This window comes from Lissotriton vulgaris, chromosome 12 (genome assembly GCF_964263255.1).
Source record: "Lissotriton vulgaris chromosome 12, aLisVul1.2, whole genome shotgun sequence".
Classification (NCBI taxonomy): domain Eukaryota; kingdom Metazoa; phylum Chordata; class Amphibia; order Caudata; family Salamandridae; genus Lissotriton; species Lissotriton vulgaris.
This window is the reverse complement of record NC_141700.1, coordinates 107,807,896-107,835,101: the sequence shown is the minus strand read 5'-3', so window position 1 is coordinate 107,835,101 and position 27,206 is coordinate 107,807,896. Positions and strand designations below refer to the sequence as shown.

The 27,206-nt window shown below is 47.2% G+C and overlaps 1 protein-coding gene across 2 annotated transcripts in view; it reads left to right on the top strand.

Annotated features, from left to right (window-relative positions):
- ASH1L (ASH1 like histone lysine methyltransferase) overlaps positions 1-27,206 on the top strand; it is an 820,515-nt gene that overhangs the window by 636,127 nt on the left and 157,182 nt on the right. For both annotated transcript variants that reach the window (XM_086947410.1, XM_086947409.1), the window contains exon 21: positions 4,975-5,065. In XM_086947410.1, coding sequence (XP_086803536.1) covers positions 4,975-5,065 — 91 coding nt within the window. The remainder of the gene's footprint in view (positions 1-4,974; positions 5,066-27,206) is intronic.

Here is a 27,206-nt window from a genome sequence, read left to right as displayed (position 1 = left end):
AAAGCTCTTTAAAAACGTTCTTTTCAATGAATGCAACTAATCCTCTCCTTTCCTGTCTTTCTGCGTTAGTCCACATCTCTGGGAAGCCTCAGGGTAGCCATTGTGCTATATAAATTCTATTTAATTTCAAATTCTATTTCACCTCCCAAATTAAGTATTTAGGGGGCTCCCCCAGACCTAACCCTTATATCTACGACGATCTAAGCAGAGAGAAGACACCCTTCAGCAGAAGCCAGAAGACAACTGCCTTGGGCCCACCCCTACCGGCCTGTCTCCAGCCTTGACGACCCTGCGACCTGTCTTGCAACAACAACCTCCAAAACCCCTGGGAGGACTGCAGCCTTCAATAAAGACTCCAATCTCCCGAGGACAGCGAACCTGTCCAGAAGAAACCAACTCCAAAGACACAGGATCCAGGCAGATCCGCACCCCCATCCCTCTCCACACCCCTGGCCTGAGTCTGCGTGGGCTCATCTCTGCAGTGAAGTCTCCCCAGCGATCCTGACCTCGTGCCCATCATTGGCTGACCTGCCCGCCACGATTGCGCCTGTAGTGTGAATCCAGAGGCTAGACCGACTACGACCGGTTCTGGTAAGAAGACTCTAACGTCCAGAGGCACTCATGCACCTGAAGCCCCTGGACATTAGTGAGCAGAATTGAAGGTGTCCCTACGTCCCCCTACAGTCCAATTTACTCTGATGCCGTTGTTCTTCCTCCTGCAACCTCCGGCGCCATAGCTGCAGCCTCATTCCCGTCAGGAAAATCCTCATTAAAAAGCATTGGGCGCCCGACGTCTAATTTGTGCCCTGCACCTGGCCACCACTGTGCTACTGGTGGTGTATTTTTGGTTCTGCTTTGTGATTCTGCACAAGCCCCTACACCCCCCCCCACCCCCACCCCCATGCTTGCGCTAACCCCCAGAGCTTGGCCCCTGCAACCGATTTACTTACCTGCAAGCAGGGTGGCCCCAGACACCTCCTGTTTCCATTGGAAAGCATTGGGTCGAACTCCGATTTTGATATCTGCGCCCGGCTGTCCCTGCACCACTGGGGGTTCAATTTTAGTGCCTACCTGACCCGCAGCCCTTGCTGACTTTTGGCTCCGAAGACTGAAATTGTAAGTTCGATGCTTACCTGTTTACCAGCAATATTGTTTTTGCCATAGGTTAACATTGGAAAGTTTCAGGGAAGGCACCGGGACCAAATGGGCTGCCGGTGGAGCTTTTTAAATGTACAGTAAGTGTAGTGGCCCCGTACCTCCGGGAAATGTTTAATGAAGTAATAACACAGGGGTGTTTACCAGCAGACCAGTCGACGGCAACGATCGTTGTGATTCCGATACCGGGCAAGCCTGCCGACCAATGTGGCTCATACCGGCCAATATCCCTGTTGAATATTGAGGTTAAAATATTCACTAAGGTATTGGTAAATTGGCTGCTAGAACCAATCATAACCTTAATCCACCCAGAACAATCTGGTTTTATGCCCCGTCGGAGCACCAGGCTCAATCTCCGATGCTTATATGGGGTGATGCATCTAGTGAAAACGAATCGGGGGTGGAAGTGGCATTGTTATCCCTTGACACCCGTTTGGCGTTCGATAGCATAGAATGGCACTATCTATTTGAAGTACTGAAGCAATTTGGGTTTGGCCCCCAATTTCAATCCTGGATTAAACTGCTTTACAAAGCCCCCCTGGCCAGGGTCCGAGTGAATGATTCGGTGTCTCGATCTTTTTCTCTTCAAAAGGGTACCAGATAGGGTTGCCCTCTATCCCCGATATAATTCGCACTAGCTTTGGAACCGTTGGCAGGCTGTGTGAGAGGGAAACCAGTGATATCCAGTATTTATGGGAGGGATCAATGGGGAGAGAAAATCTCATTGTATGCCGACGATGTTCTCTTGTATGCGACACGATTCATGGTGAACCGGCTCTTACAGATTACTAATTTATTCGGTAGTTACTCGGGATACCAGATTAACTGGGACAAATCTTTGCTGTGCATGTTGTCAGATGGTCCCCTACCAGCATTAGGGGCGGAAGTCCAACTGCAGGTTAAGGACAGCTTTAAATACTTGGGCATACAGATTACAAAAACGGATGCCAAAATTCTCCCAAATAACCTAAAGCCGCAGCTATACAGGTTTAAAAGTGATGTGGCCCACTGGAGAACCCTGCCGATTTCCCTCATGGGGAGAGTGGTTCTTTTTAAAATAATGTCCCTACCCAGAAAACTATACATTCTGCAGAACACACCATGTCCAGTCCCAGATAAATTCTTTAAGGAAGTGTAGGGTGAATTACTGACACTAATATGGGGTGGTGGGGGTGCGAGGATCGCATTAGCTGAGCTACAGTGAGGCGTATAAGATGGTGGCCTGGCCATACCGGACGTCCGAAAATACTATTGGGCATTGATGTTAATGGTAATTAATGACTGGGTGTTCATGGACAGAAACAACCCAGCGTATCGAGTGGACCATTGGGTAATGGGTGCAAGAGGGTACATGGTGGCGCTATACATGCGTGTAGTGAACAAACATATGCTACCACATATGAATACCGTGATCACAGTGTGGACAAAAGCCACTAGATTTCTCTGGTGGGGTAACAAGCTGACGGAATAGACCCCCCCTACGGGATAGTGATATGCTAAGGGAAGTAGGTAGGCTACGAGGGTTTAGTAAATGGAAACTATTAGATAAAATACATTTAGGAGATATATGGTGGGGAAGGGCCTGTCCCCGTTCTCTACACTGCAAAAAGAATTCCAACTAACAGAATCAAAGCGGTACGAATACCTACAATTGGGGCTTGCGTTACATAGGCATATCGAGGAGGGGGAGCACCTCCCCGAATACAGCCCACTAGAAGATAGACTACTACTGGACTCAATACCCAAAAAGGCACTGTCTTGTACATACAAGAAAATCATTAACAATTCACCAGACCCCCTCATGAAGTTAAGAGAGGCATGGGAAACTGACGGTTTACTTGAAGATGATGACTGGATGGAAACTGTGCAAAGCCCTAGAGAGGTGGCAATCAGGGCACGATTTAGACTGGTTCAGTTGCGAATACTAGCTAGGTCTTATTCCACTAGCACACTCATGTTCAGGCTAGGTCGCACTTTCACAGAGGACTGCCGAGGGGCTGTAGTATATGGAACTGTCTGATTATACAACAGTTCTGGAGGAGGGTGACGCGAGTAATGTCAGAAGTCCTAGGGCTTACTATACCTATGGAGGCACGGTAGCATGTTCTCTGTGTAGCTGGGGAACAAACATGGCCTAAGTATCAAAAAATCTGGTTACTAGTGGCCGCAATGGTGGCCAAGAGAAATATTGCAGGGGCCTGTGGTGCTAGCCAACCACCGACTGTGGCGCGTAGGATAATGGACATGGATTGGTGCTGTGCAGCGGAGAAAACAATATATGAGAGTCAAGGCTGCTCGACGAAATCAGAAAAAGTATGGAGCTAGTGGGATATGTATAGGAATAGGTAAGGGAAGCCATGATACATAGACGGGAAGGGGTGGAAGATTAAGATTGTTTTGGGGACAGTTCCCATGGGTCCCAGTTCAGTCGGAAAAGACAATATTTTACAGAAATGTAGAATGAGTTGATACATATGTACTGTCAAATATGCACTGTGGTAAAGTTGCTTCCTAACACTGATGAGTCTTTAATGAAAAGAAGTTTTTAAAAAAACATTGGACTGTTTCAAAATGTTCCTAAGTGTCGATTTTTGACAGTGAAAAGTATTTTTAAATAAAAATGTATTTAACCAACTACAAAGACCTGGGTCTTAAAATAAAGCACAAAGTATAATTTTATAAAATTGGCCTGGATCTTCTTGAGTCGTGTGTCCATTTTGATCGTGTGTGTGCAATAAATGTCTTGCACTCCTCTGTGTTAGGCCTAAGGCTGCTCGCCCACAATACCACTAATCGAGCACATTGAGCCCTGTACACTTTTGGGGAAGGCCTGGACTCTGTACATGGTATTAGCACATGGTGGCAATATCATATACAAAGCCAGCTTCCTACACCTGGGAAATTCAAAGGTAAGGAATCTTCAACAAAGCAACAGACATACTGCTAAACAGAGAAAATAAAGTGTTTGAGGCATGTGAACTGTAGATCACATGCTTTGCATACTCCTTCCATTTAGTGTTGGGTCCGGATGTTTGCAAATTGTTTTTCTTTGAAGAAGTCTTTCCAGTCACGAGGTAGGTGACTCCTCCTTTCTGTGATAGTGCCCAGGGGCATCAACTCCATTGTTAGATTGTTTTCCAGCAGAGGGTGAGAACGGAGTTAGTAAAAGTAGAATAGAGATGTCCATGCGTATGTATTTAGTTAAGAACTGCAGCCGGTATCTGGACCGGGGGAGGCGGGTGGGCGCATGTGAATCTACAGCTCTACATGCCAAGAACAGATGCTTACTGGGTAAGTAACATTATCCGTTCAAGGCATCTGAGCTGTAGATCACATGCTTTGCATAGACTATTCAGCAGTATTCTCCCAAAGCGGTGGCTAACCTGCAGCTGTTGCAGTTGTCTGAAAAAGTGTTCTAAGTACTGTCTGACCTACATTAGCTTGTTGTCTCGCTAACACATCTACACAATAGGGCTGGTGAATGTGTGCGGTGTAGACCATGTTGCAGCTTTACAGATATCAGCTATGGGGATGTTTCCTAAGAAAGCCAAGCACGCCTTAATCTGCAGCAGATTGAGAGGACCCCAATGATTAAGGATGTCACCAAGGGGAAACCCTGGTGAGTGAGGGGACTCAAATACATTTTTCTTTCTTGTCTGAACAAGACTGTCTAACTCAACTTGAGTTGGGGTCTCACGTCACACTAGCTAGATTCCTAGTCCGGTATTCTTTTTCCCCTCCATTATTTAGTCTTTGTCTCTTTGAATACTTCATGTTGTTTGCAAATGTTTTTCAAATATATTTTCTCTCTTTTGTCAGGAAGTTCCGATGATTCCTCGACCCCACTACGCCCAGCCTGGTTGTGTTTACTTCATCTGTCTGCTACGGGATGACTTGCTGCTACGTCAAGGTGTGTGTGTGCGTGTATACATATTTCTCTGTGAATGTAATTTTCTTTATGATGTATTACTTTTTCAACCCCCTTATGCTCCGCACAACAGGGTTTAAGCGAAGGGTCCGGCCTGATCCAAATAGCTTTGAAACCGTTAGATCATCCTGATGAAACTTTGCAAAAAAAAGTACATCTTTGCTTAGTTTTTCATGGTATATTTCATGCAGCTCAAGTTATGGCCCAAAAATAAAGGTGGCTTACCCATGCCATTCCCCATTTTAACTCCAGTAGGTTTCTTTGTTACTCAGTAAAGATGTTACTCATCTGAAATAACCCTAGTATGCAAAGGGCACTTAACTCAAGGAAGTACTTTTACTTGGTTTGGTGTAAATCTATTGTAGTTTCCAAAGAAATTAGCATTTAAAAAGTGTGCCAGTCTGCGCATCAAGAGGGTACATTTTGAAGGTTTCTGGAGCATTAATTCACCAATATTTTGTTTAAAACAAAAGGCATATCTTTGGACTGGGGAGTCTTTTCCTCCAGTTGTCCAGAACAGATTTGCATATCCTACAGCTAATTAGAAGGTTTCCCTTGCTCGGATTGTCAGACACTCACAGAAGAATTCTGTTGCTAGCGCCAATACCAGTCTTTGTGCATCTGCCACTTTGTTGTGAAAAAGAAAAAAGAAAAGGTGTAAAGGGCCAGGTGAACATACCCTAACTTCAAAGCCTGTGACGGGGAGTGGGGCTATTTGATCTTACCAGCAATGAAATAAAAATAAAATATATATATATTCTTGTCACTGGACTCACATAATGTATCACAGTAAACAACAACACCTAATGCACAGCATAATTAAATAGCAATGCATACTCAAACCAATAATGTCTCTTTCGTAGTGTTATGGATAAAATTATCTTTAATCTCAAATATTAGATTTTATATGTAACAGTAGTAATTGCTTCTCTTCCAGGGGATACTCATAATGAGTCATAAGCACTGAATAATCCCCGCCCACGTGCGGGATCCTGGAGCATATATAAAAATACATACATATGTGTATGTTTAGGCAAACAAGTACAGAATACTTCCAAAATATACATATATACATCCATAAATATGCAGCCTAATGTACTTAAAATAGGCTAATATGCCAAAATTACATGGATTTTTTAGAAAGAGAAAATAATCTCTAATATAAACACTGCAACAGAGAACATACACTGTAATAGTGTTCCAACACAGCCCTTTATTTTCAGAAAAAAAGGCAAGTAATAGCAGTCAATTAGCTCATAGGCTGCATAGGAAAAAAAACGTCACAGTATCAAAAAAACTGGCACCCTGCCGTTAAGGATTCCAAGAACCTGGACACCGTGCCTTTACGACCTCCAGGAGCCCCCTGCTCCCACCATGCACCACAGGTGACAGGTCAGTTCTTTTTTCCGGATCCTTCGGTGAGGATCCTGGAGCTTGAGCTTGTCATTTTTTTGCTTTATCTAATCAGAAATTGTTTTTTTTCTCCCTAAATTCGACATTTTTGACAGCTGATAGCTGTTCTCAGTGATTTTCTGAATAACAACTTTTTTTCTGCAGAAATGCCATCTTTAGTCAATAAATGTCCTTCCTGTGGGAAGAAGATGGCAAAACTGGGCCTACACTCTGTGTGCATCGTCTGTTTACCAGTTTCTCATAGTCCTGCCAGCATTTCTCCAAGAGAACTCTCAGTGACAAAGAAAAGATAAAACTTCATGCCTTGCTGGAGAGAGGAAAGGGTCATTCCAAAAGTGGCCTTGGGAGCACTCCTGCTCTCAAAGAGCCCCCTCAAGAAGAATGCAGAAAACTGCGTCAATCTACATCTACGGCGTCAAAAAAGAAGCAGATCCCTGAATGTTCAACGTCGAGAAAGCAGGCAAGGTACTCGTCACCTTCGAGGGAGAGATCGCCGTGGAGACGACAAGAGCCTCCGTCGCCAAGAAGTAGGACTCCGTCGACGGCGAATCAACCGTCGTGGCACCTGTTGTCGTCTAGATCCTCGCCTCCTTCGCAAAGGTCGGCGTCGTGAGGTTTCACGGCTAAGACTCTGCCGTGAGCTTATAGACTGACAGCGTCAAAATCCCCATCTCAGTCGAGGCGTTCGCCGTCTAAGAAGTCGTCGTAGAAGAAAGACCATAGACAGTCGACGTTGAAGACCTACTCCCAATCACAGTGTACGTTGAAGGGACCGACGTCGAGGACATCTTCACGGAGGCGAGAGGCCTCAAGCATCTCGTCGCAGGGGTGGTCGACGTCGAAGGCAGCACAATCGGTGTCGTTGTCGAGACATAGTTCGACGTGGATAGAGAAAGAACTTGCGGTACCTTCAGAAAAAGTGCCAGAAAGACCCAGATCGAAGTCGAGGATGCATTCTACATCGAGGGAACCCTCTTCGTCCCCTGGCATTAATAACATCCAGGTTACACCGGAGGGATCTCCGGTTCAGGGTGAAAAGACTCCTCCTGTCAACCTTTCTCCAAGATGGCTAGAAAGCATGCAACACTGGAAGGTTCCCGGTGCTGCAACCGGTCGTAGAAGTCCGGGCTAGGATTTTTCCAGGACATATTCTCCCTCCAGAGTCTCTGGTGGACCTCCTCCTACTGCATCCACGAAAAGTAGGACCCAGAGAAGGGCTAGGTTGCCATCAGTCCGATGCTGACGATCTCGGGAACGTTCACGATCTCGTCATTCTCCTACCCCGAAAAGGAAGAGACGAAGGTCACCTTCTTGGTCCACTTCCACAAGGTCTTCTATAAGAGACTATTCTCCGACTGTCAGCATCGCCACCATCCAGTCTCACCAATTGACGACATAGGAACTTTTAATGAAGACCTATGCAGAGGTGCCACCAGGCTGAACATTGGTATGTCCGCTCCGGCAGTCTCTACATCTGTCATTTTTGAAACATTGCATCATAGATCCTCGGCGAGCCTTTGTTACCCTTAGTCCCAGGTCTTTTGGAACCAGCAATGCAGACTTTTGTTTTACTCCTGCAACAGTGGGGTCAGTACCCTTCCCTGTTTCCAAGAAAAACAAAGCACCAGGTCAGGATCCGCTTTTCCTACGAACGGACCCTCCCCCGGACTCTGTCATTGTGGCAGCTGCCAAGAAGGCACATTCTGCTACGACTTCTTCTTCAATTTCTCCAGAGAAGGACTCTAAGAACATGGATTCTCTGGGCAAGAGAATCTGCAAAACTTCTGCTGCAGTGATAAAGGTGGCCAGCGCGTCCGCTCTCTTAGGGAGGTATGACAGATCGCTCTGGGACTCCCTGTCATGATTCACTGAGAAGCTGCCAAAGGAAGATCAACTAGACTTCCAGGAAATCCTGCAGGAAGGTGGCTTGGTAGCAAACCAGGTGATTAGTGCAACAGCAGCAGCAGACTCATCCGATTTGGCTGCACACAGCTATTCCCACGGCATTTGTTCGGGACGCACAGCCTGGTTGCATCTCCCGGGCCTTAAACCGACACTCAACGGAGGATTGTGAATCTTCCATTTAATAGCTCCTCGCTGTCCGGATCTCACGCGGATGACGAGGTGTCCAAAATTAAGACTGAACTGGACACGTTTAAGGCCGTTGGGTTGGAGAAGCGGAAGGAATTCCGAAGAAGGTTCCGTCCCTACGGCCGGCAGTCTTTCCAGCAGACGGTTCAAACCCCTCAGTGGTCCACTCACCAGCAACATCAGCCCAGGTCTCACTACCACCAGAGAAGACCGGGTAGAGGAGGGGGACCTACAAAACCACCAGCAAAACAATGAGCGATGGCTTCCTCCATGCCCGTTAGCCACTCCGGTGGGAGGAAGTATCTCGTTTCACCTGGCAGAGTGGAAGACAATCACAAACAACTAGTGAGAATGGCTATTTGCTAAGATTCAAATCCCCACCTTCACCAGTTCCTCCACAAGGCAAATTCCTTCAAAATCACCTCTTGTTGCAGGAGGAGGTGAACAGTCTTCTATGAAAAAATGCCATAGAAACTGTTCCAGTTCAACAACGAGGACAAGGGATATATTCCTGATATTTTCTGGTACAGAAAAGGGGTCCCACCAGAGAATACAGACCAATACTTGACCTGAGGCTATTGAACAAATTCATCTGCAAAGAGATATTTCGGATGTTAGCTCTGCACCAAATGTTCCCTCATCTACATCAAGGGGCCTGGATGTGTGCTATAGACCTCCAGGACGCCTACTTCCATGTTCCTGTGTCCAAGAAACATTGAACGTTTCTGTGATTTCAAGTGGCTCACCAGCATTTCCAATTCAGGGTTCTCCCATTTGGGCTCAAATCAGCCCCCCGAACATTTTCGAAATGCATGGCAGTGGTGGAAGCTTTTCTTCACAAACAATGGATTTTCATTTACCCTTATTTCTGGACGACTGGCTCGTGAAGAGTTTGTCACCCTCTCTGCTTCAGAGTCATCTCTCATACTGTCTTCAGCTACTGGGCAAATTGGGCCTACAGGTCAACTTCAAAAAGTAGATCTTCAATGCGACCCAGAAGATCCTCTACCTGGGTGCATGATTGGACACCGTAAAAGCAAGCGTGTCCCCTTCGGAGGAGAGGTTATCCTCAATCAGAGAGAAATGTCGCAATCTTCTCATCTCTCAACATCCCACAGCCACACAGGTTTAATCGCTTCTGGGTTCAATGACGTTTTGCATCTTCATTGTACCGAACGCCAGATTGAGCATGCGTCCTCTGCAGCAATCTCTGGAGGACCAGTCGATGCAGACATTGGGTCTCTGGGAAGACCGTGTTTTTCTCCCCCAATCGGCCAAGGATTCCATCATATGGGGGATGTAGCGTCCCCACCTCCTGAAAGGAGTTCCATTTCACCAGGACCCTCCTGCTCAGACACTCGTCACGGATGCTTCTTTTCAGGGCTGGGGGGCTCAAATGGGCCCTCTCCAAGTGCAAGGCCTTTGGTCAGAGGCAGAGCGAGGATATCACATCAACCTGTTGGAGCTGAGAGCTGTGCAACTAGCTCTCAAGTCCCTGTTCCCTTCTCTCCAGTCCAGCTCCCTGTTGGTTGAAACATACAACACCACAACAATGTAGTATTTGAACTAACAGTGGGGCACCAGGTCGAGACTTCTCTCTCTGGAAGCGCAGACCATCTGGAAATGTCTTCTCGCTAAAAATCTAAGCATAGTTAGTAGCCATTCACCTTCCAGGAACTCTAAACGTCCAAGCGGATGCCCTAAGCCCGGACTTCGTCGAAGTTCACGATTGGGTGCTCAACAACAAGGTCACGCAGGACATCTTCCAGCAATGGGGAGTGCCAGACATTGATCTGTTTGCAGACGCTGCAATGCCAAATGCCCGTCTTCGCATCCCGGTTTCACCAACCAGGTTCACGGGGCAATGCCCTTTTGATAAGACATTGCTATACGCCTTTCCACCAATTCTGTTGATTCCTGCAATGATCAACAAATTCTTCAAGACCAGCACTAGAATGACCCTGATAGCTCCGGAGTGGCCTCGTCAGTGGTGGTACCTGGACCTTCTTCAGCTTTCAGAGGTTCCACACAGGAGATTACCATGCCGCCCAGACTTGTTGACCAAGAACGAGGGGATGGTGTTTCATCCCAATCTCTCATCCCTGAGATTGACGGCATGGCTCCTGAAGTCTTTCAGTATGGACATTTAAGACTTACCTTTGGAATGTATGAACATTCTCAAGGAAGCCAAGAAACCTTCCAACAGGAAATCATTCACTTTCAAGTGGAAGCGATTTTACTTATGGTGCATGAGCAATGGTCATGATCCGATTCTGGGGCAAGAGCAGGTGATCTTGCTGTATTTGCTACATTTGGCCAAATCTGGCTTGCAGTTTTCCCCAATAAATGTTCATTTAGCAGCTATCACTGCTTACAGAAAGTCTCCTATACAGGTTTCCTTTTTTCAAATCCCTGTAGTTAAAGATTTTCTTGAGGGGATGAAAAAGTTTTACCCACCGATTAAGGTCTCCATCTCCACCTTGGGAGCTTAACATAGTTCTGGCTAAATTGATGGGTGCTCCTTTTGAGCCTATTCACAAGGCTTCTCCACAGCACTTGTCATGGAAAGCTGCGTTCGAGGCATATGAGCTGCAGATTACACACTGTGCATAGATGGCCACCTAGTGTTGGGCCCGGATGTTTGCAGTTTGTTTTTGTTGTAGAAAGTCTTTGGAAGTCACAGGATAGGTGCTCCTCCTTTGTATCGTACTGAGTATGGGCATCGGCTCCATCCCCAGATAGTTTTTTTCTGCCACCGGGCTCGGATGTGTTTCCAACACTCCGTGTTGGAACCGATTTCCTTCGGTACGCAATCCTCACAAGCTTCAACGGTATTTTATCGAACGAGTTTTCCAGTCGCGAAACTCTTCAACTCCGAAGTCTTCGATTCCGGTCGTCGACGAAGGCTTTCGGGCCTACCTAGGCCTCAACTTCCAGCTCATGGAAAGGATGCCATTTAAGAGGTGTCCTCAATATGGGTTGAAGTTTCCCCACACCAATCTACATGAGGTGTGTAACCTTTGCCTCTCACCGGCGCATGAGGCCTAGAGACTGTTCGGCTTATGCCTCTTCCCGCCCCAAGAAGACGATCCGGGACCGAAGAGCCAGGAGAACAATGGCTCGTTCATCAGCTCCGATTCCGGACAATATCTTCCAAGAGGGCAATGACGTCCCGGAACAACAACATGGCGTCGACAGCAACTCAGAGGCAGAAGATTCCGAAGTCGAGGACATCACCCCAGCACAAAGGGTCGTAAGTAGAACGTCGACCCGACCCTTCCTCGACACACACCAAAAAGGCTTCGGTTACACCCTCGCCCTCGGGTGCACACTGAGACACTGCTTCCAATGCCCCGCCTTCTAGTTCGGCTAAGAAGCCCAATAAGCCTTCAGGTGACTCGGGCTCAAGTCAGCCTGCCCACTGTGCCGGCGCACATCTACCGGCACAGAAAAAGATAACATCGGCATTGAAACAATCGGCGCCGAAACCTAGTGGTAGCACCTCAGCACCGAAACCACACTCGGACCCAAGCAGACCCGCTTCGGAGTCGAAAAAATCATCGGATCCAAAAAAAGGAATATACTTCCCCGGCTAAAGACACTGCCAAACAACAAGTTCCAAAGCCAAAAGAGGCTCACAGCTCAGTGCCACAAAAACACTTGGCACCAAAAGTTCTGCCTCCTGCAGAGGACTTATTTCATCCAGACCCTGCACAAAAGACTCTGGTTAAAGATCCAAAGACTGGTCGACTAACTTTTAGTTCAAAGAAGCAACCACTGGACACGCCTACACCGGCTCCTCATCCAAAGAATAAGGACATTGCTACCTCTCCTCTAAGAATTCCTTCTCCTCTTCCTCCCTCTCCTACTCCACATATACCATCCCCTCTTCCTACCCTACCACATCACTCCCCTCCACCTTCTCCCATAGCAGATAATGACAACAGAGATGATAGCTCTGATGACACAGGGGGTGGTGCAGATAGGGAGCCACCAGGCCAGTCTACTCCTCCAGGCTTACCTGACCCTTGGAATGATTATAACACTCCAGACGTCCCTAATGTCCCCCAAGACGACATATATCCCTCTAGGCCTTCCCCACCAGAAGACACTATGGGATTTAATCAACTAGTACATAGGGCTGCACAATACCATGGGGTTGACCTACATACTGACCCTGTGGAAGAAGACTTCCTAATAGATACCTTTGACAATGCACAAAGGTCCGCGTCAATTTTACCCATGCTTAAGGGAGTTCTGTAGTAGGGGATCTCTGTGTATAGTCATAATCCAATGAATAGTCCCGCCCATGTGCCTGGACCCCGGAGCAATCAAAAATAATCTCTTAAGCTGTCTTCTTTGCAGTCCTGCATAGACACTTAAGAGAAAATCAAGACAAATAATGCAGCCTAACACTTACAAGGATACAATGGACACCACTTCATCTAAACAGTGAAAAGGATAGCCAACAATGTCAAATTTTACACATTTTGCCAAGTTTCCCTCATAGAGAAAAACTCCCCTTCACCAAAATCCTTGAAATGATAGAGAGGAAGGGTTGGACAGACAAGACCTCATAGGCTGTCATTATGTGTCTGGAAAAGGGATACCGTGCCTTTAAGGAACTCTCCAGAGACCCTCGGTATCCCAGGATGCACAGCCAAAGTCCTTTTACTTTCAGTTCTTTTTTCCGGCTCCTGCTAGCAGGACCCTGGAGCATTGAGCTCTCCCTTTTTTTGGGTATTTCTTCAATTTTTAGCTCTTTTCAAGTGTTTTGAGTGTTTCACTCGACGTCTGGGGTCTTCCTCTTCCTTTTGCTGTGTATTTTAGCCAGTTTTGCCCGCTCTTCTGTCGAATATGCCAGCTTTATTCGACAAGTTCCCTGAGTGTGCCAGGAAGAAGGCTAAATCTGACCCCCACAGAGTACGCATACTCTGTCTCCCTCCCTCCCACGTCCCTGAAGCCTGTGAGATTTGTCAATCTTTCTCCAGGAGCACCCTGCGTGACAGGTAGAAGATTTGTCTCCAAGGCCTAGAGCAGAGGGGACATCAAGAACCAGGTGGGTCTGGGCATGGAGGGACTCAGTCATCGTCCTCTGCCCGTGCTTCAGCCTCTGGGGGGCTCCCCAGTCAAGAAAAGGCCCAGAAAAGGCACCAGTCCCGGTCGACGTCGATGGCTTCGGCGTCGGGAGGCATGACCACTATCTGCTCCCCGTCGACCCAGGGCATCGACGTCGAGACGAGTCCAGGAGGCACCGGCGCTCGCCGTCGAGGCGACACCGCCGTTCGCCGTCGAGGTCGACTCGACGTTCGACGTCAAGTAAAGACAAGTCGACGTCGAAGAGAAGAGGGTCTACATTGAGGAGTTCGTTGACGTCTAGATGATAGACGTCGAGAAGCAGAAAGGCGAAAAGGTCGACGTCGAGGAAGGAAAAGTTGACATCAAGGAGGCGTTCAAGTGCCAGGATGGTGTCCTCTGCCTCAGTAGTCAGCTTATCTTCTGCATCTACGAGCCCCCGGTCGCGGCGGTGCCGGCACTCGGCTGAAAAGAGGTCTGCCTCCAGAGCATCCTCGTCAAGACCGGCGCAGAAGAAGAGGAGAGTGGTTAAGTCTTTGGAATCCGAATAATCTCAAACCTATTCGCCTTCTAGGCCCTGGACGCCTACTCCTCCGCCATTGCCTCCGAGGAAGCCTCCTCCGCTACCTCCCCTGCCTCCTCCTCCGACTTCTCCGCCTCCTCTTCCTCCTCCACCTCCACAACTACCTCCTCCGTCTCTGCTGGACCTTCCGCCACCGCCTACGAAGCCTCCACAGCCTAGGACTCCGGTTCTGCCTCCGCAGCTCCCGCCTCCTGTACGGACAGTGGATCGCCCGTGGCCTAGGACGTCTAGATCGAGGTCCAGAGGACATCGATCAAGGAGTGACCGTTGGTCTTCGACACTGTCCTGTCATCATCACCGGAGGGATAGGTCAGGGTCCCGTCATACGGATTCTTCAAGTGGCCGGATATACTCTCCCACCTTGTCGGATTCCCCCCATACGAGGGTGTCACCGGTGGATGACATCGTAACATTTCAGGAGGTGCTATTGAGAGGGGCAGCGAAGTTGGGGATCACTTTAACGGTACCCACACCTTCTACATCGGTGATATTTGAAACCTTGCACCAGCAGCATTTGTCTCGCCCCTTGTTGCCTTTGGTGCCCGGACTGGAGGAAACGGCTATGGAGCTTTTTCTGACTCCGGCCTCAGTGAAGTCAGCTCCGTCCCGGCTGCAGAAGAAGTACAGTCCCCCGGATTCCGATCTGGCGTTCCTGAGATCAGATCCGGTACCGGATTCGGTTATCGTAACTGCTGCCAAGAAGCAGCATGCTACTGCCCCGTCTTCTACGGTGCCTCTGGATAAAGAAAGCCGTCAAATGGACTCAGCTGGACGAAAAATCTGCGGGACGGTGGCCACCTCAATGAAAGCGGCGAGTGCCTCTGCGCTCTTGGGTCGCTACGACCGCTCCTTGTAGGAGTCCATGCAGCAATTCCTGGAACTGCTTCCGAGGGATAGGAGGGAAGACTTCTAGGAGATTTTGAATGAGGGCATGTTGGTCTCTAATCAGGTCATCAGCTCTGCGGCGGACCCCTCTCTCCTGGCGGCTCATGGTTACTGCCATGGCATCAATCTACGACGCCACTCCTGGTTGCGCCTTACATCTCTCAAACCGGAGGGCAACAGAGAGTCGCTAATTTACCATTTTCTGGATCGACTCTCTTTGGGTCACATGCGGACGAGGAGATGGCCCGCATGAAGGCAGAGGTAGAGACACTGAAAGCAGTTGGTTTGGAGAAACCAAATGAGCAGAGGAAGTCCTTCCCTCCATTCCAGAGGTGGTATGGTCCTCAAAGACGAGGGCAGGGTCGCCAAGCTGGTCAACCGCAACAACAGCAGCAGTACCAGCGGCAGCCAATCTAGAAGCGTTAGAGGGGCAGAGGTGGACAGCAGTCCTCCTCGGCGAACAAGGGCCCGGCCGGGTCGAAGCCCTGAGGTGCTACTTCTCCCTCTTCCGTTACCCGCTCCGGTGGGGGGAAGCATACAGAATTACTTGGCAGAGTGGAGAAAAATTACTCAGGACAAGTGGGTGCTGGATATTGTTTGCAATGGATACAGTCTTCGTTTCGTCAGCCCTCCTCCGGCGATTCCACCGGTTTGCTAGCAGTTCAGCTGCTCGAGCTCCAAGCAGAGGCCGATACCCTGTTAAGAAAATGGACGATTGAAGACGTCCCTTTGTCTCAAAGGGGAAAGGGTCTTTACTCATGGTTCTTCCTGGTGCGCAAGAAGGACAAGAAGGAGTTCAGGCCCATTCTGGATTTGCGGCAAGCAAACAAATGGATTCGCAGGGAGAAGTTTTGCATGCTGTCTCTGCACCAGATTTACTCTCAGCTGCAGAGAGGAGACTGGCTTTGCGCAATAGATCTGCAAGATGCGTATTTCCATGTGCCCATTGCACGGAAACATCGGAAGTTCCTGCGATTTCTGGTCGGCACAAATCACTATCAGTACACCGTACTACCGTTTGGACTGAAGTCTGCACCCAGGACCTTTTCAAAGTGCATGGCAGTGGTGGCAGCGCACCTATGAAAGAACAAGGTGTTTGTCTACCCGTACCTGGACGACTGGTTGATCAAAGCCTCCACCTTCCAGGAAGCGCAAATGCACTTCAACAGGACGGCCGTTCTGTCGACCCAGCTGGGGTTGCATATCAATATGTCCAAGTTTGTCCCGACTCCTGTCCAGTGCCTTCAGTACTTGGGAGCCTCCATCGATACTCTTACAGTAAGCGTGTCTCCTTCGGAGGAGCGACGCTTATCGATCCTTCGGAAGGCTCAGGCTCTCATAGCTGTTCCATCTACGACAGTGAGGATGGTGTCTTCTCTACTGGGGTCGATGGCCTCTTGCATCTTCCTCACGCCACATGCACGCCTTCATATGAGGCCGCTGCAGGAATGTCTGGAGGATCAGTGGGACCAGAAGCGGGGGAGCTGGGACAACAGGACCCGGCTGTCCCTTAATGCTTAACAGTCCCTGAGATGGTGGTGCTCAGCACAGAATTTCGTCAAAGGGCTCCCATTTCACAAGGACATTTCCATTCAGACTATCGACACGGATGCCTCTCTCCATGGCTGGGGAGCGCATTCAGAACATCTACAGATCCAGGGAACGTGGTCCCCGGCGGAATCTACGTATCACATCAATTTCCTGGAATTCAGAGCTGGTTACTTGGCACTGAAGGCCTTTCATCCGTCCTTCCAGACCAGCTCCTTGCTTGTGCAGACAGACAATACGATCACAATGTATTACCTCAACAAGCAGGGGGGCTCGAGATTGCGCACACTGTCACAGGCGCAGGCGATATGGCACTGGCTGGTAGCCAGAGGATTGACGATAACGGCTACCCATCTGCCAGGTGTGCAGAATGCTCAGGCGGACGCACTCATCAGGTTGGTGCAAGAAAACCACGAGTGGGTTCTAAACTACGAGTTGCTAAGAGACATCTTCGACAAGTGGGGCACTCCAGACTTAGATCTGTTCGCCACCACCGAAAACAGAAAATGCTGAGACTTCGCCTCCAGGTATTACCAACAGGCGACTCTGGGGAACGCACTATGGATCAGCTGGTCGAACAGCTTTCTGTACGCCTTTCCACCCTTTCCCCTGATTCCGCCGGTGCTCATCAAGCGGTCTCAGTCCAGAGCATGGATGATCCTCATTGCTCCGGAATGGCCCCGATATTGGTGGTTCACGGACCTGCTTCACAGGTCTCTCCTACCCCACCTGCGGCTGCCGTATCGGCCGGACCTTCTCTAGAAGTTCGGGGGGCAGATGGTGCATCCCAACTTCTCCTCGTTGAGTTTGGCGGCATGGCTCCTGAGATAGTGCAGTATAGACACCTGAATCTGCCTGATGATTGCATGGACATACTAAAGGAGGCTAAGCGCCCTTCCACTAGGACTTCCTATGCCTACAAGTGGAAGAGGTTCTGCATCTGGTGCACGTCCAAGAACTATGATCCGACGACCTGCAAGAAAATGTCATACTTCCATACACCTTGCATTTGGCTCAATCTGGCCTTAATTTTCATTCTATTAAGGTTCACCTCGCAGCGTTGACTGCGTATATGAAATGCCCTTCACAAACATCCTTCTTCCAGATTCCTGTGATTAAAGACTTTTTGGAAGGATTGAAGAAAGTGTTTCCTCCTGTTCGTCGACTTTCGCCTTTATGGGAGCTGAATGTGGGGCTGTCCAGGTTGATGAAGGAGCCTTTTGAACCTATCCATAAGGCTTCTCTGCAGCACTTGTCATGGAAGGCGGCCTTCCTTGTGGCCATTACATCGGCCCGCTGGGTGAGTGAAATTCAGGCATTGTGTTGCCAGGAACCTTTTACTGTATTTCATGCTGCTAAGGTTGTGATGCGTACTCACCCTAAGTTCCTTCCTAAGGTGATTTCTGATTTTCATGTTAATCAGACTATAACTTTGCCTAAATTTTTTCAAAACCCTTCCACTCCAGCGGGGAGGTCCCTTCATTCCCTGGATGTCAGAAGAGTGTTGAAATTTTACTTGCATAAGACCAAGGACATTCGTAGGTCAGACCAATTGTTTGTCAATTATGGGTCTTGCCACATCGAAACAGTCCATTTCTAGATGGATTGTGTCCTGTATCCAGTTGTGTTATCAGAAAGCTAACAAAACCTTAGGGGGTAAGCCTAAGGCTCATTCTACCAGGGGCAAAGCAGCTACAACCGCTTTGCTTCGTAATGTTCCCATTACAGAGATCTGTAGGGCTGCCACTTGGAAGTCGGTCCATACCTTTGCTAAGCATTAATGTCTGTACTCTGATGCCAGGGCAGATGCTCAGGTTGGGCAGGCTTCGTTGAGAAATCTGTAGAGGTGTTGTCTGTTTTTTCTCCACCGCCGGGTTGGTTTGTTGGGATGGGCTAGCCATTCTAGTCACTGGATTATGACTATACACAGAGATCCCCTTCTACAGAAGGAGTAGTTTCTTACCTGTAACTCCAGTTCTGTAGTAGGGGTATCTCTGTTATAGTCATACGCGCCTGCCCTCCTTCCCAGTGGAGAAAATGGTACTGTAATGTATTTTACAGGCCTTGCTTTATACACCTTCAAAAAGAACTAAAAGTAAAAGGACTTTGGCTGTGCATCCTTGGATACCGAGGGTCTCTGGAGAGTTCCTTAAAGGCAAGGTATCCCTTTTCCAGACACATAATGGCAGCCTATGAGGGCTTGTCTGTCCAACCCTTCCTCTCTATCATTTCAAGGATTTTGGTGAAGGGGAGTTTTTCTCTATGAGGGAAACTTGGTAAAATGTGTTAAATTTGACATTGTTGGCTATCCTTTTCACTGTTTAGATGAAGTGGTGGCTATTGTAGCCTTGTAAGTGTTAGGCTGCATTATTTGTCTTGATTTTCTCTTAAGTGTCTATGCTGGACTGCAAAGAAGACAGCTTAAGAGATTATTTTTGATTGCTCTGGGGTCCACACACATGGGTGGGACTATTCACTGGATTATGACTATAACAGAGATACCCCTACTACAGAACTGGAGTTACAGGTAAGAACCTACTCCTTATTAAGCATGCTCCAGAAGTCTTTAAAGACCCAGTTAGAACTTGGGTCATCAACCCACGAATAGAGAAGAAATATAACGCTGCCCCTTCAGATCCAGCATATATTAAAGGCCCAGCACCATTAGACTCTCTTGTGGTCTCTAATGCACGCAAAAGAGCAAATTCACAAACATCAGGCGAAGTTCCCCCACCAGATAAAGAGTCTAAGCTCCTTGACACATCCGGTAAAAGAACTGCGTCACAGTTAGCAAACATGTGACTTATTGCCAATACACAAGCATTACTGGCAAGATACGGCAGGGCCCATTATGATGAATTAGAATCATTTATGCAGCACCTCCCCGATAAGTTCAAAACCAGGGCAAACGAGCGTATACAGGAGAGGAAAAATATCACAAACACATCTATTAGTTGTGCACTAGATGCAGCTGACACTGCCTCCAGAGCAATTAATACCAGTGTTCTGTTGCTTAGACACGCATGGTTACGCATTTCAGGGTTCAAACCTGAAGTTCAAAGTGCCATACTCAACCAGCCCTTTGATGAGCGACACCTATTTGGACCTAATGTGGACATATCCCTTAAAAAGATGAAAAAGGATACCGATACAGCCAAATCTATGGAAGCCTTGCAGTCGCAGGCTCCCAGACGCTCTTTTCGCCGCTCATCTTGCAGGGGCACCACCAGGGGATACTCTTCAGACACACCCTCCACTTCTTACAGAGCCCCCACACAATCCACCTATAGTAGGGGCTACCAAAGAGGCGGTTAAAGAGGTAACAACAATAAAGGCAGTGGTAAAAACAACAACTCCCTCTCTGCCTCCACTCCTGCCTAATGTCTTCCCTCCCCTTCCCCCGCCACATTCCACTCCAGTCGGGGGAAGGCTACAACAATACCTGCCAGCTGGGAAAACATCACGTCAGATAGGTGGGTGCAACAAATAATTCAGTCAGGTTACTGTCTCGAACTAACATCTACCCCCCCAAACATACCACCCAAACAGCGTCCAATTTTACAAGAACATTTGATACTGCTCAGAGAGGAGGTAATATCCCTCCTGCAGAAAAATGCAATAGAAATAGTTCCACTGCATCAGCAGAACAAAGGAGTGTACTCCCTCTATTTTCCAATTCCAAAGAAGGACGGATCTCTGAGGCCTATTATAGACCTCAGACCCCTAAACCTGTACATACAATCATACCACTTTCATATGGTCACACTCCAGCAAGTCCTTCCACTCCTGTTATAAAACAACTTCCTTGCCACTATAGATCTCAAAGACGCTTACTTCCACATTCCTATCCACACAACGCACAGGAAATATCTCAGATTTGTGCTAGACGGGCAGCACTACCAATTCAAAGTACTCCCATTCGGAGTCACAACAGCACCAAGAGTATTTACCAAGTGCCTAGCGGTAGAAGCAGCACATCTAAGAAGACAGCATATGCACGTCTTCCCATATCTAGATGACTGGCTCATAAAAGCCCGCTCATACAGCCAGTGTGTACAACACACTCACGCTACAATCCAACTACTCCACAACTTGGGATTTACAGTAAATCACACCAAATCCCATCTGCAACCGTCCCATGTACAACAATATCTCTGTGCCACAATAAACACCGAATTAGCACTAGCTTATCCCTCTCCAGCCAGGATAACAAGTGTACAAACTCTCCTAACAAAGGTCAAACCGCAACACACACTTCCAGTTCGAGCGTTCATGCAGCTCATAGGAATGATGGCTTCTTGCATATTCATAGTACCTCACGCAAGACTACAAATGTGTCCACTTCAAGAGTGCTTAGCACGCCAATGGAAACAGGCTCACGGTCAACTAACAGACCGAGTGTTGGTAGACAGTCGGACTCATCGCTCTCTGCAATGGTGGAGCACCAAAAATCTTTCAAAAGGACAACCGTTCCTAGAGCCAGTTCCTCAAATAGTCATATAACAGCGGACGCATCGCTCTCCGGCTGGGGAGCTCACCTACTGCATCACACCATGCAAGGCAGGTGGACACCCAACAAAAGTCACTCCACATCAACCACCTGGGATTACTAGCTGTATTTCTAGCCCTAAAAGCATTCCAAGCAAATATCAGGCAAGGCTGTCTTAGTCCGCACAGACAATATGACAGCCATGTACTACATAAACAAACAAGGGGGAACATACTCTCTACAACTCTCTCAGTTAGCGCAGCAGATATGGAGATGGGCAATACCACAAAAAATCTTTCTCATAGCCCAACATGTTCCAGGAGTACAAAACACCATAGCGGATCTGATAAGTCGACAGACACAGCAGATCCACGAATAGGAACTTCATTCACAAGTTCTTCAACCGTTCTTTCAACTGTGGGGACAACCTCAAATAGACCTCTTTGCTACCCACGAGAACGCAAAATGCCCAAGCTTTGCCACCAGATATCCACACCCGCTGTCCAAAGGCAATGCAATATGGATGAACTGGTCTGGCAAATTTGCGTACGCTTTTCCACCTCTCCCACTACTTCCATTAGCGGTACGCAAACTACAGCAACTTTCCCTAGCACTCATTCTAGTTGCTCCAACTTGGGCCAGAGAACCGTGGTACACCACGCTGCTGTAACTCTCTGTGGTACCACATCATAAATTACACCTATCTCCACGCCTATTAAGGCAGAACCATGGAGAGATCAGACACTCGGACCCAGCTCAGCTTAACCTAGCGATCTGGCTCCTGAAGTCATAGAGTTTGGTTACCTTAACCTCCCTCCAGACTGTATGAACGTTATTAAAGAAGCTAGACGTCCCACCACTAGAGCATGTTATGCAGCTAAGTGGAAACGGATTGTAATATACTGTCAAAACAACCACATTAATCCTTTAGATGTGTCTATTCAACACATCATAGGATACCTATTACACCTTCAAAAATGTAATTTAGCATGCACGTCTATCAGACTGCACCTTGCTGCCATTGCAGCATACCTACAAAATAGACAACATCTATCTCTCTTTAGAGTGCCTGCCATAAAGGCTTTTATGGAAGGACTCAAAAGAATAACCCCTCCCAGAACACCACCTTCACCAGTGTGGAACTTAAACATTGTTCTCACACGGTTAATGGGACGTCCCTTTGAACCGTTACATAAATGTGAATTGCAATTCCTAACTTGGAAAGTAGCTTTCCTAGTAGCAATTACTTGTCTCAGAAGAGTTAGTGAACTACAAGCATTCACCATTCAAGAACCCTTTCTGCAAATGCACCATAATAAAGTGGTTCTCAGTACTAATCCTAAATTCCTTCCAAAAGTCATTACATACTTCCATCTTAATCAATCTGTTGAGCTGCCCATATTTTTCTCGCAGCCACAAACAGTCACAGAAAGAGCTCTTCACACCTTGGATGTCAAAAGAGCATTGCTTTACTACATTGAAAGGACACAAACTTTTAGTAAAACAAAACAACTTTTTGTGTCTTTTTCACCACCACATAAAGGTAACCCCATATCAAAATCTGGGATAGCTAGGTGGATTGTCAAATGCATACAAATTTGTTACCACAAAGATAAACGTACCTTATCTATTCCACCTAAAGCCCATTCTACTAGAAAGATAGGGGCTTCAATGGCATTTTTAGGGAACATTCCCCTAGACGACATATGGAAAGCAGCTACATGGTCTACATCGCACACATTCACAAAACACTATTGTGTAGAGGTGCAAACTAAACAACAAGCTACTGTGGGCCAAGCTGTGCTAAAAACCCTGTTTTAAACCACTGCAACAGATACTGGTGGTCGCCTCTAAATGTGGGTAGTGCTATATAATCTATGCACAGTCTGTAATCTGCAGCTCATATGCCTTGAACGGAAAATGCTACTTACCAGAATGCATCTGTTCTTGGCATGTAGAGCTGCAGAGTTACACACGCCCACCCGGCTACTTTTATCTGTTCCAGTATTATCTCAATTAGATACCAATTACATGGACATCCTTACTTTTCTTGCAAAACTCCATCACGTCCCTAATAGCGAAAAACAATCTGGAGATGGAGCTGATACCCATGCGCAGTATAATACAAAGGAGGAGTCATCTACCCTGTGACTTCCAAAGACTTTCTACAATAAAAACAAACTGCAAACATCCAGGCCCAACACTAGTTGGCCATCTATGCACAGGGTGTAACTCTGCAACTCTGCATGCCAAGAACAGATGCATACCGGTAAGTAGCATTTTTCTTTCCTGGTTGCAATCACCTCTGCTTGCAGGGTTAGTGAGAACCAAGCTTTGTGTTGTAAAGAACCGTGCACTGTTTTTCATGCAAACAGAGTGGTGTTAAGAACCCATCAGAGTTTTCTGCCTAAGGTGGTTTCAGATTTCCATATCAATCAGTTCATCACTCTACCCACATTTTCCTCAACTCCTCCTAAGAGGTACCTTCATTCTCTAGACCTTTAGAGGGTTCTGAAGTTCTACCTCGACAAAACAAAGGGCTTGAGAAAACCAGACCAACTGTTTATAAACTTTGGTTCCATAAATACTGGTTCTGCAGCTTCCAAAAGATCTATCTCCAGGTGGATTATGTCTGGTATATCTTTCTGTTACCAACTGGCCAACAAAGCCCTCCCGGGCAAACCCAAGGCCATTCTACTAGAGGAAAAGCCTCTACCACGGCTCTCCTCAGGACTATTGCAGGAATTTGTAAAGCAGCCACGTGGCGATCAGTACACACTTTCACTTGCCACTACTGTTTACACTCTGGCACACATGCGGATGCTCAGTTTGGGCAAGTCGCTTTAAGAAATCTGTTTGGATAGTTTCATCCTTAAAATGTTATATCTGATGTACTTATACTGCTACTCGTCCGCAGGGTAGTGGGTAAGGGCTTGCTATTCTATTCAGTGCTTATGACTATTGATGAGTATCCCCTGGAAGAGAAGGATAAATTACTTACCTGTAATCCTAGTTCTCTTCCAGGGGTATACTCATCAAAGTCATAAGCAAACCTTCCTTCTCCCCGGACGAGTATTGACAGTATAGTATTGGTTTTGTTTTTTCTACCATGATTCCTTTATGTTTGTACACGTTAAAAAAGAACTGACCTAACTGTCACCTGTGGTGCATGATGGGAGAAGGGGGCTCCTGTACGTCTTAAAGGCACGGTGTAGTGGTTCTTGGAATCCTTAAAGGCAGGGTGCCAGTTTTTTTGATACTGTGACATTTTGTCTTTTATGCAGCCTATGAGCTAATTGCCTGCTATTTCATGCCTTTTTTCTGAAAATAAAGGGCTGTGTTGGAACACTATTACAGTGTATGTTCTCTATTGCAGTGTTTATATTAGAGATTATTTTTTCTTTCTAAAAAAAACATGTAATTTTGGCATATTAGCCTATTTGAAGTACATTAGGCTGCATATTTATATATGTATACATGTATATATGTATGTTTTGGAAGTACTCTGTACTTGTCGAAACATACACATATATATGTATTTTTATATATTATCCGGATCATGCACGTTCGCGGGGATTATTAAGTGCTTTTGACTTTGATGAGTATACCCTGGAAGAGAACTAGGATTACAGGTAAGTAATTTATCCATTGGTTACATCAACGGTGTGGTCAGGAGTATGGCATCCGAGTTATTGCTTGCCGTCCCAACCATAAATTGCAAATTTCAGTTGTTTTTCATGTTTAAATCGCTACAGCAACTCCACTTTAACTGAGCTTTTTCAGTAAAGGTCTTAAGGATCTTTTTTTTTAATAAGCATGTTAATGTATTATAAACAAAACCAGCAATACCTGCACTTTACCCCAGTATTGGAACTTTCATAGATTCCCATGCTTTGTATCATTCCCCATCGTCGGAATGGGAGCCTCGGTAAATAAAAAATATCATAACCATAGGTACAAAAGAGAAAACCAGGCCTAGGCCTCATCTCATTTTGTAGCATATCACCCTCTTTGTGTAAAAGAGCCCAAACTTTCCAGAACAACCAATCAGAATAGCCTCACCCCTTAGAACCTTCCTGAGAGAGCCTCAGATTTTTGTACCGCACGTTGTGCTAGAGAGTCTCCACTGAGCTCTGAGCTCTACTCAGTTTTCCATTCAACTTTTTTCTTCAACTTTTCATCTACAATTAAACTATGTCTGACAAGGAAAAGAAGGCTTTATTCGGGTCCTGTGCGTCTTGTGGGAAAAAGAGGCTTTTTGTAGAAGATAAGCATGAGAGCTGTATTTATTGCTTATACCGGGACCACAAGGCCACAGACTGCAAAATTTGTAGAACCTTCTCTACAAAGACATTGCGAGACAGGGAGGGCCGGCTACTGACCTGGCTGCAGAAGATGAAGACTCAGAAGGAGGTGCTCTCATCGGATGAGGAAGATTCTACATCTATGTCTTCCTCTAGGAGATCCAAGAAGAGGGGTAGGTCTTCTCCCTCTACTTCAGCCGAGCCCCCTATCAAGTCCCCTCATAAGATCTCTGACAGGTCTGAGAGGGCTAGTCCCATTAAATCTCCTCACGGAAGTGAAAAGGAGAGGCTGAGACAGGCTGCTGGATTGGAGACGGCCACGAGGGACAAAAAGGAGGTTTCTATCACTTCTCCGTCCAAAAAGGAAAAAACTGTCGAAAAGCACTCTGCAGTCACTCCAGGGACCATGCCTGAGAGAAAACGGCGTCCGTTGACGACGAAAACAACTGGTACGTCGACGACGATTACTTCTCTTAAAGTTTCAACTATTTTATTGACTCCGTCGACGGGACCGTCGACGATGGCGGGGTCGACGTCGATGACTCCGTCGGCGTTTAAGGTACCTGGTTGTTCGTCGACAATGACTACTTCCTCGTCGTCGATGATGGTGTCAGGGAAGGTGCTGTCGACGGCCTCGTCGACGACGAAGACTACGTCGACGACAACGACTTCGGCAACACTAATGGTGATGACGACGAGCTCGACTACGAAACCGTCGACGATAATGCCGTTGATGACAATAAAGACTCCGTTGATGAGGTCCAGTGTGCCATCGACGATTCCATCAACGACGGTTGCACCTTCGACGACGACGCCGTCGACGAGGCCGTCGACGGGTCAAAAATTGCAGTTTCCATTACAGAAGCTGAAAACTACACCAGAAATGACGTCTCCTAGACGGGTTACGTCTCTTCCACCATCAATGCTTCTGGATGACCAGTCGGATGAGGAGGAGGAAGTTGGAGGCCATTATGGGGATGCCTACAGTCCCTCAGATTTGAATGTAAAATTACAAGAGACTGACACAGAGGAATACTATGAGCATGCATATGAACAACATGTACATCACTATGTTCCTCAGGAGCGACGTCCTCCAGGTTTGGGCCAGGACATGGTGGCCATGCCGGCCTCTCTAGTCTCTGATCTACAAATGATGCTGCAGGACTACAGAACCAGGTTTCCATCACAACCTACAGTACAGCCTGAACGACCTCCAACTCCGATGCTGCCACAGGCGCAGCCAGTTGTCATACTACCTCCTACACAGGTGGTACCTCGGACACCACCAGTGGTAATACCAGCGGTGCTATCACGGACAACGGATTCTAAGCCAACCAATACCGTTCTGCAGGATACATCTTCTGATGATGAAGTACATGCAGATCCTTTGACTGATCCATTGCAGGACCCAGACTTGGATCCCGGTGACAGTGGATTGCAAGATCCGGACGCCACTGGACGGGATACGTCCGTGTCGCCGCCAGCAGATATTGGGGGTTCCATAACCTCATGGCAAGAGCATCGAAGCGGTTCGGACTGCCAATTACAACGGAGCAATCTGACTGTTTCCTGTATGATTTCAAAGAACAATTCAGAAAATCAGTCAGATCCATTCCCATAATTGAACACGTGTGGGATCAAGGGATCAAGATCATGCAGAATCCGGCCACTGTCATCACTATTCTTCCCCTGGCTGGAGAAGAAATATAAGGCTCCGGATGGCAGCCCTGCGTG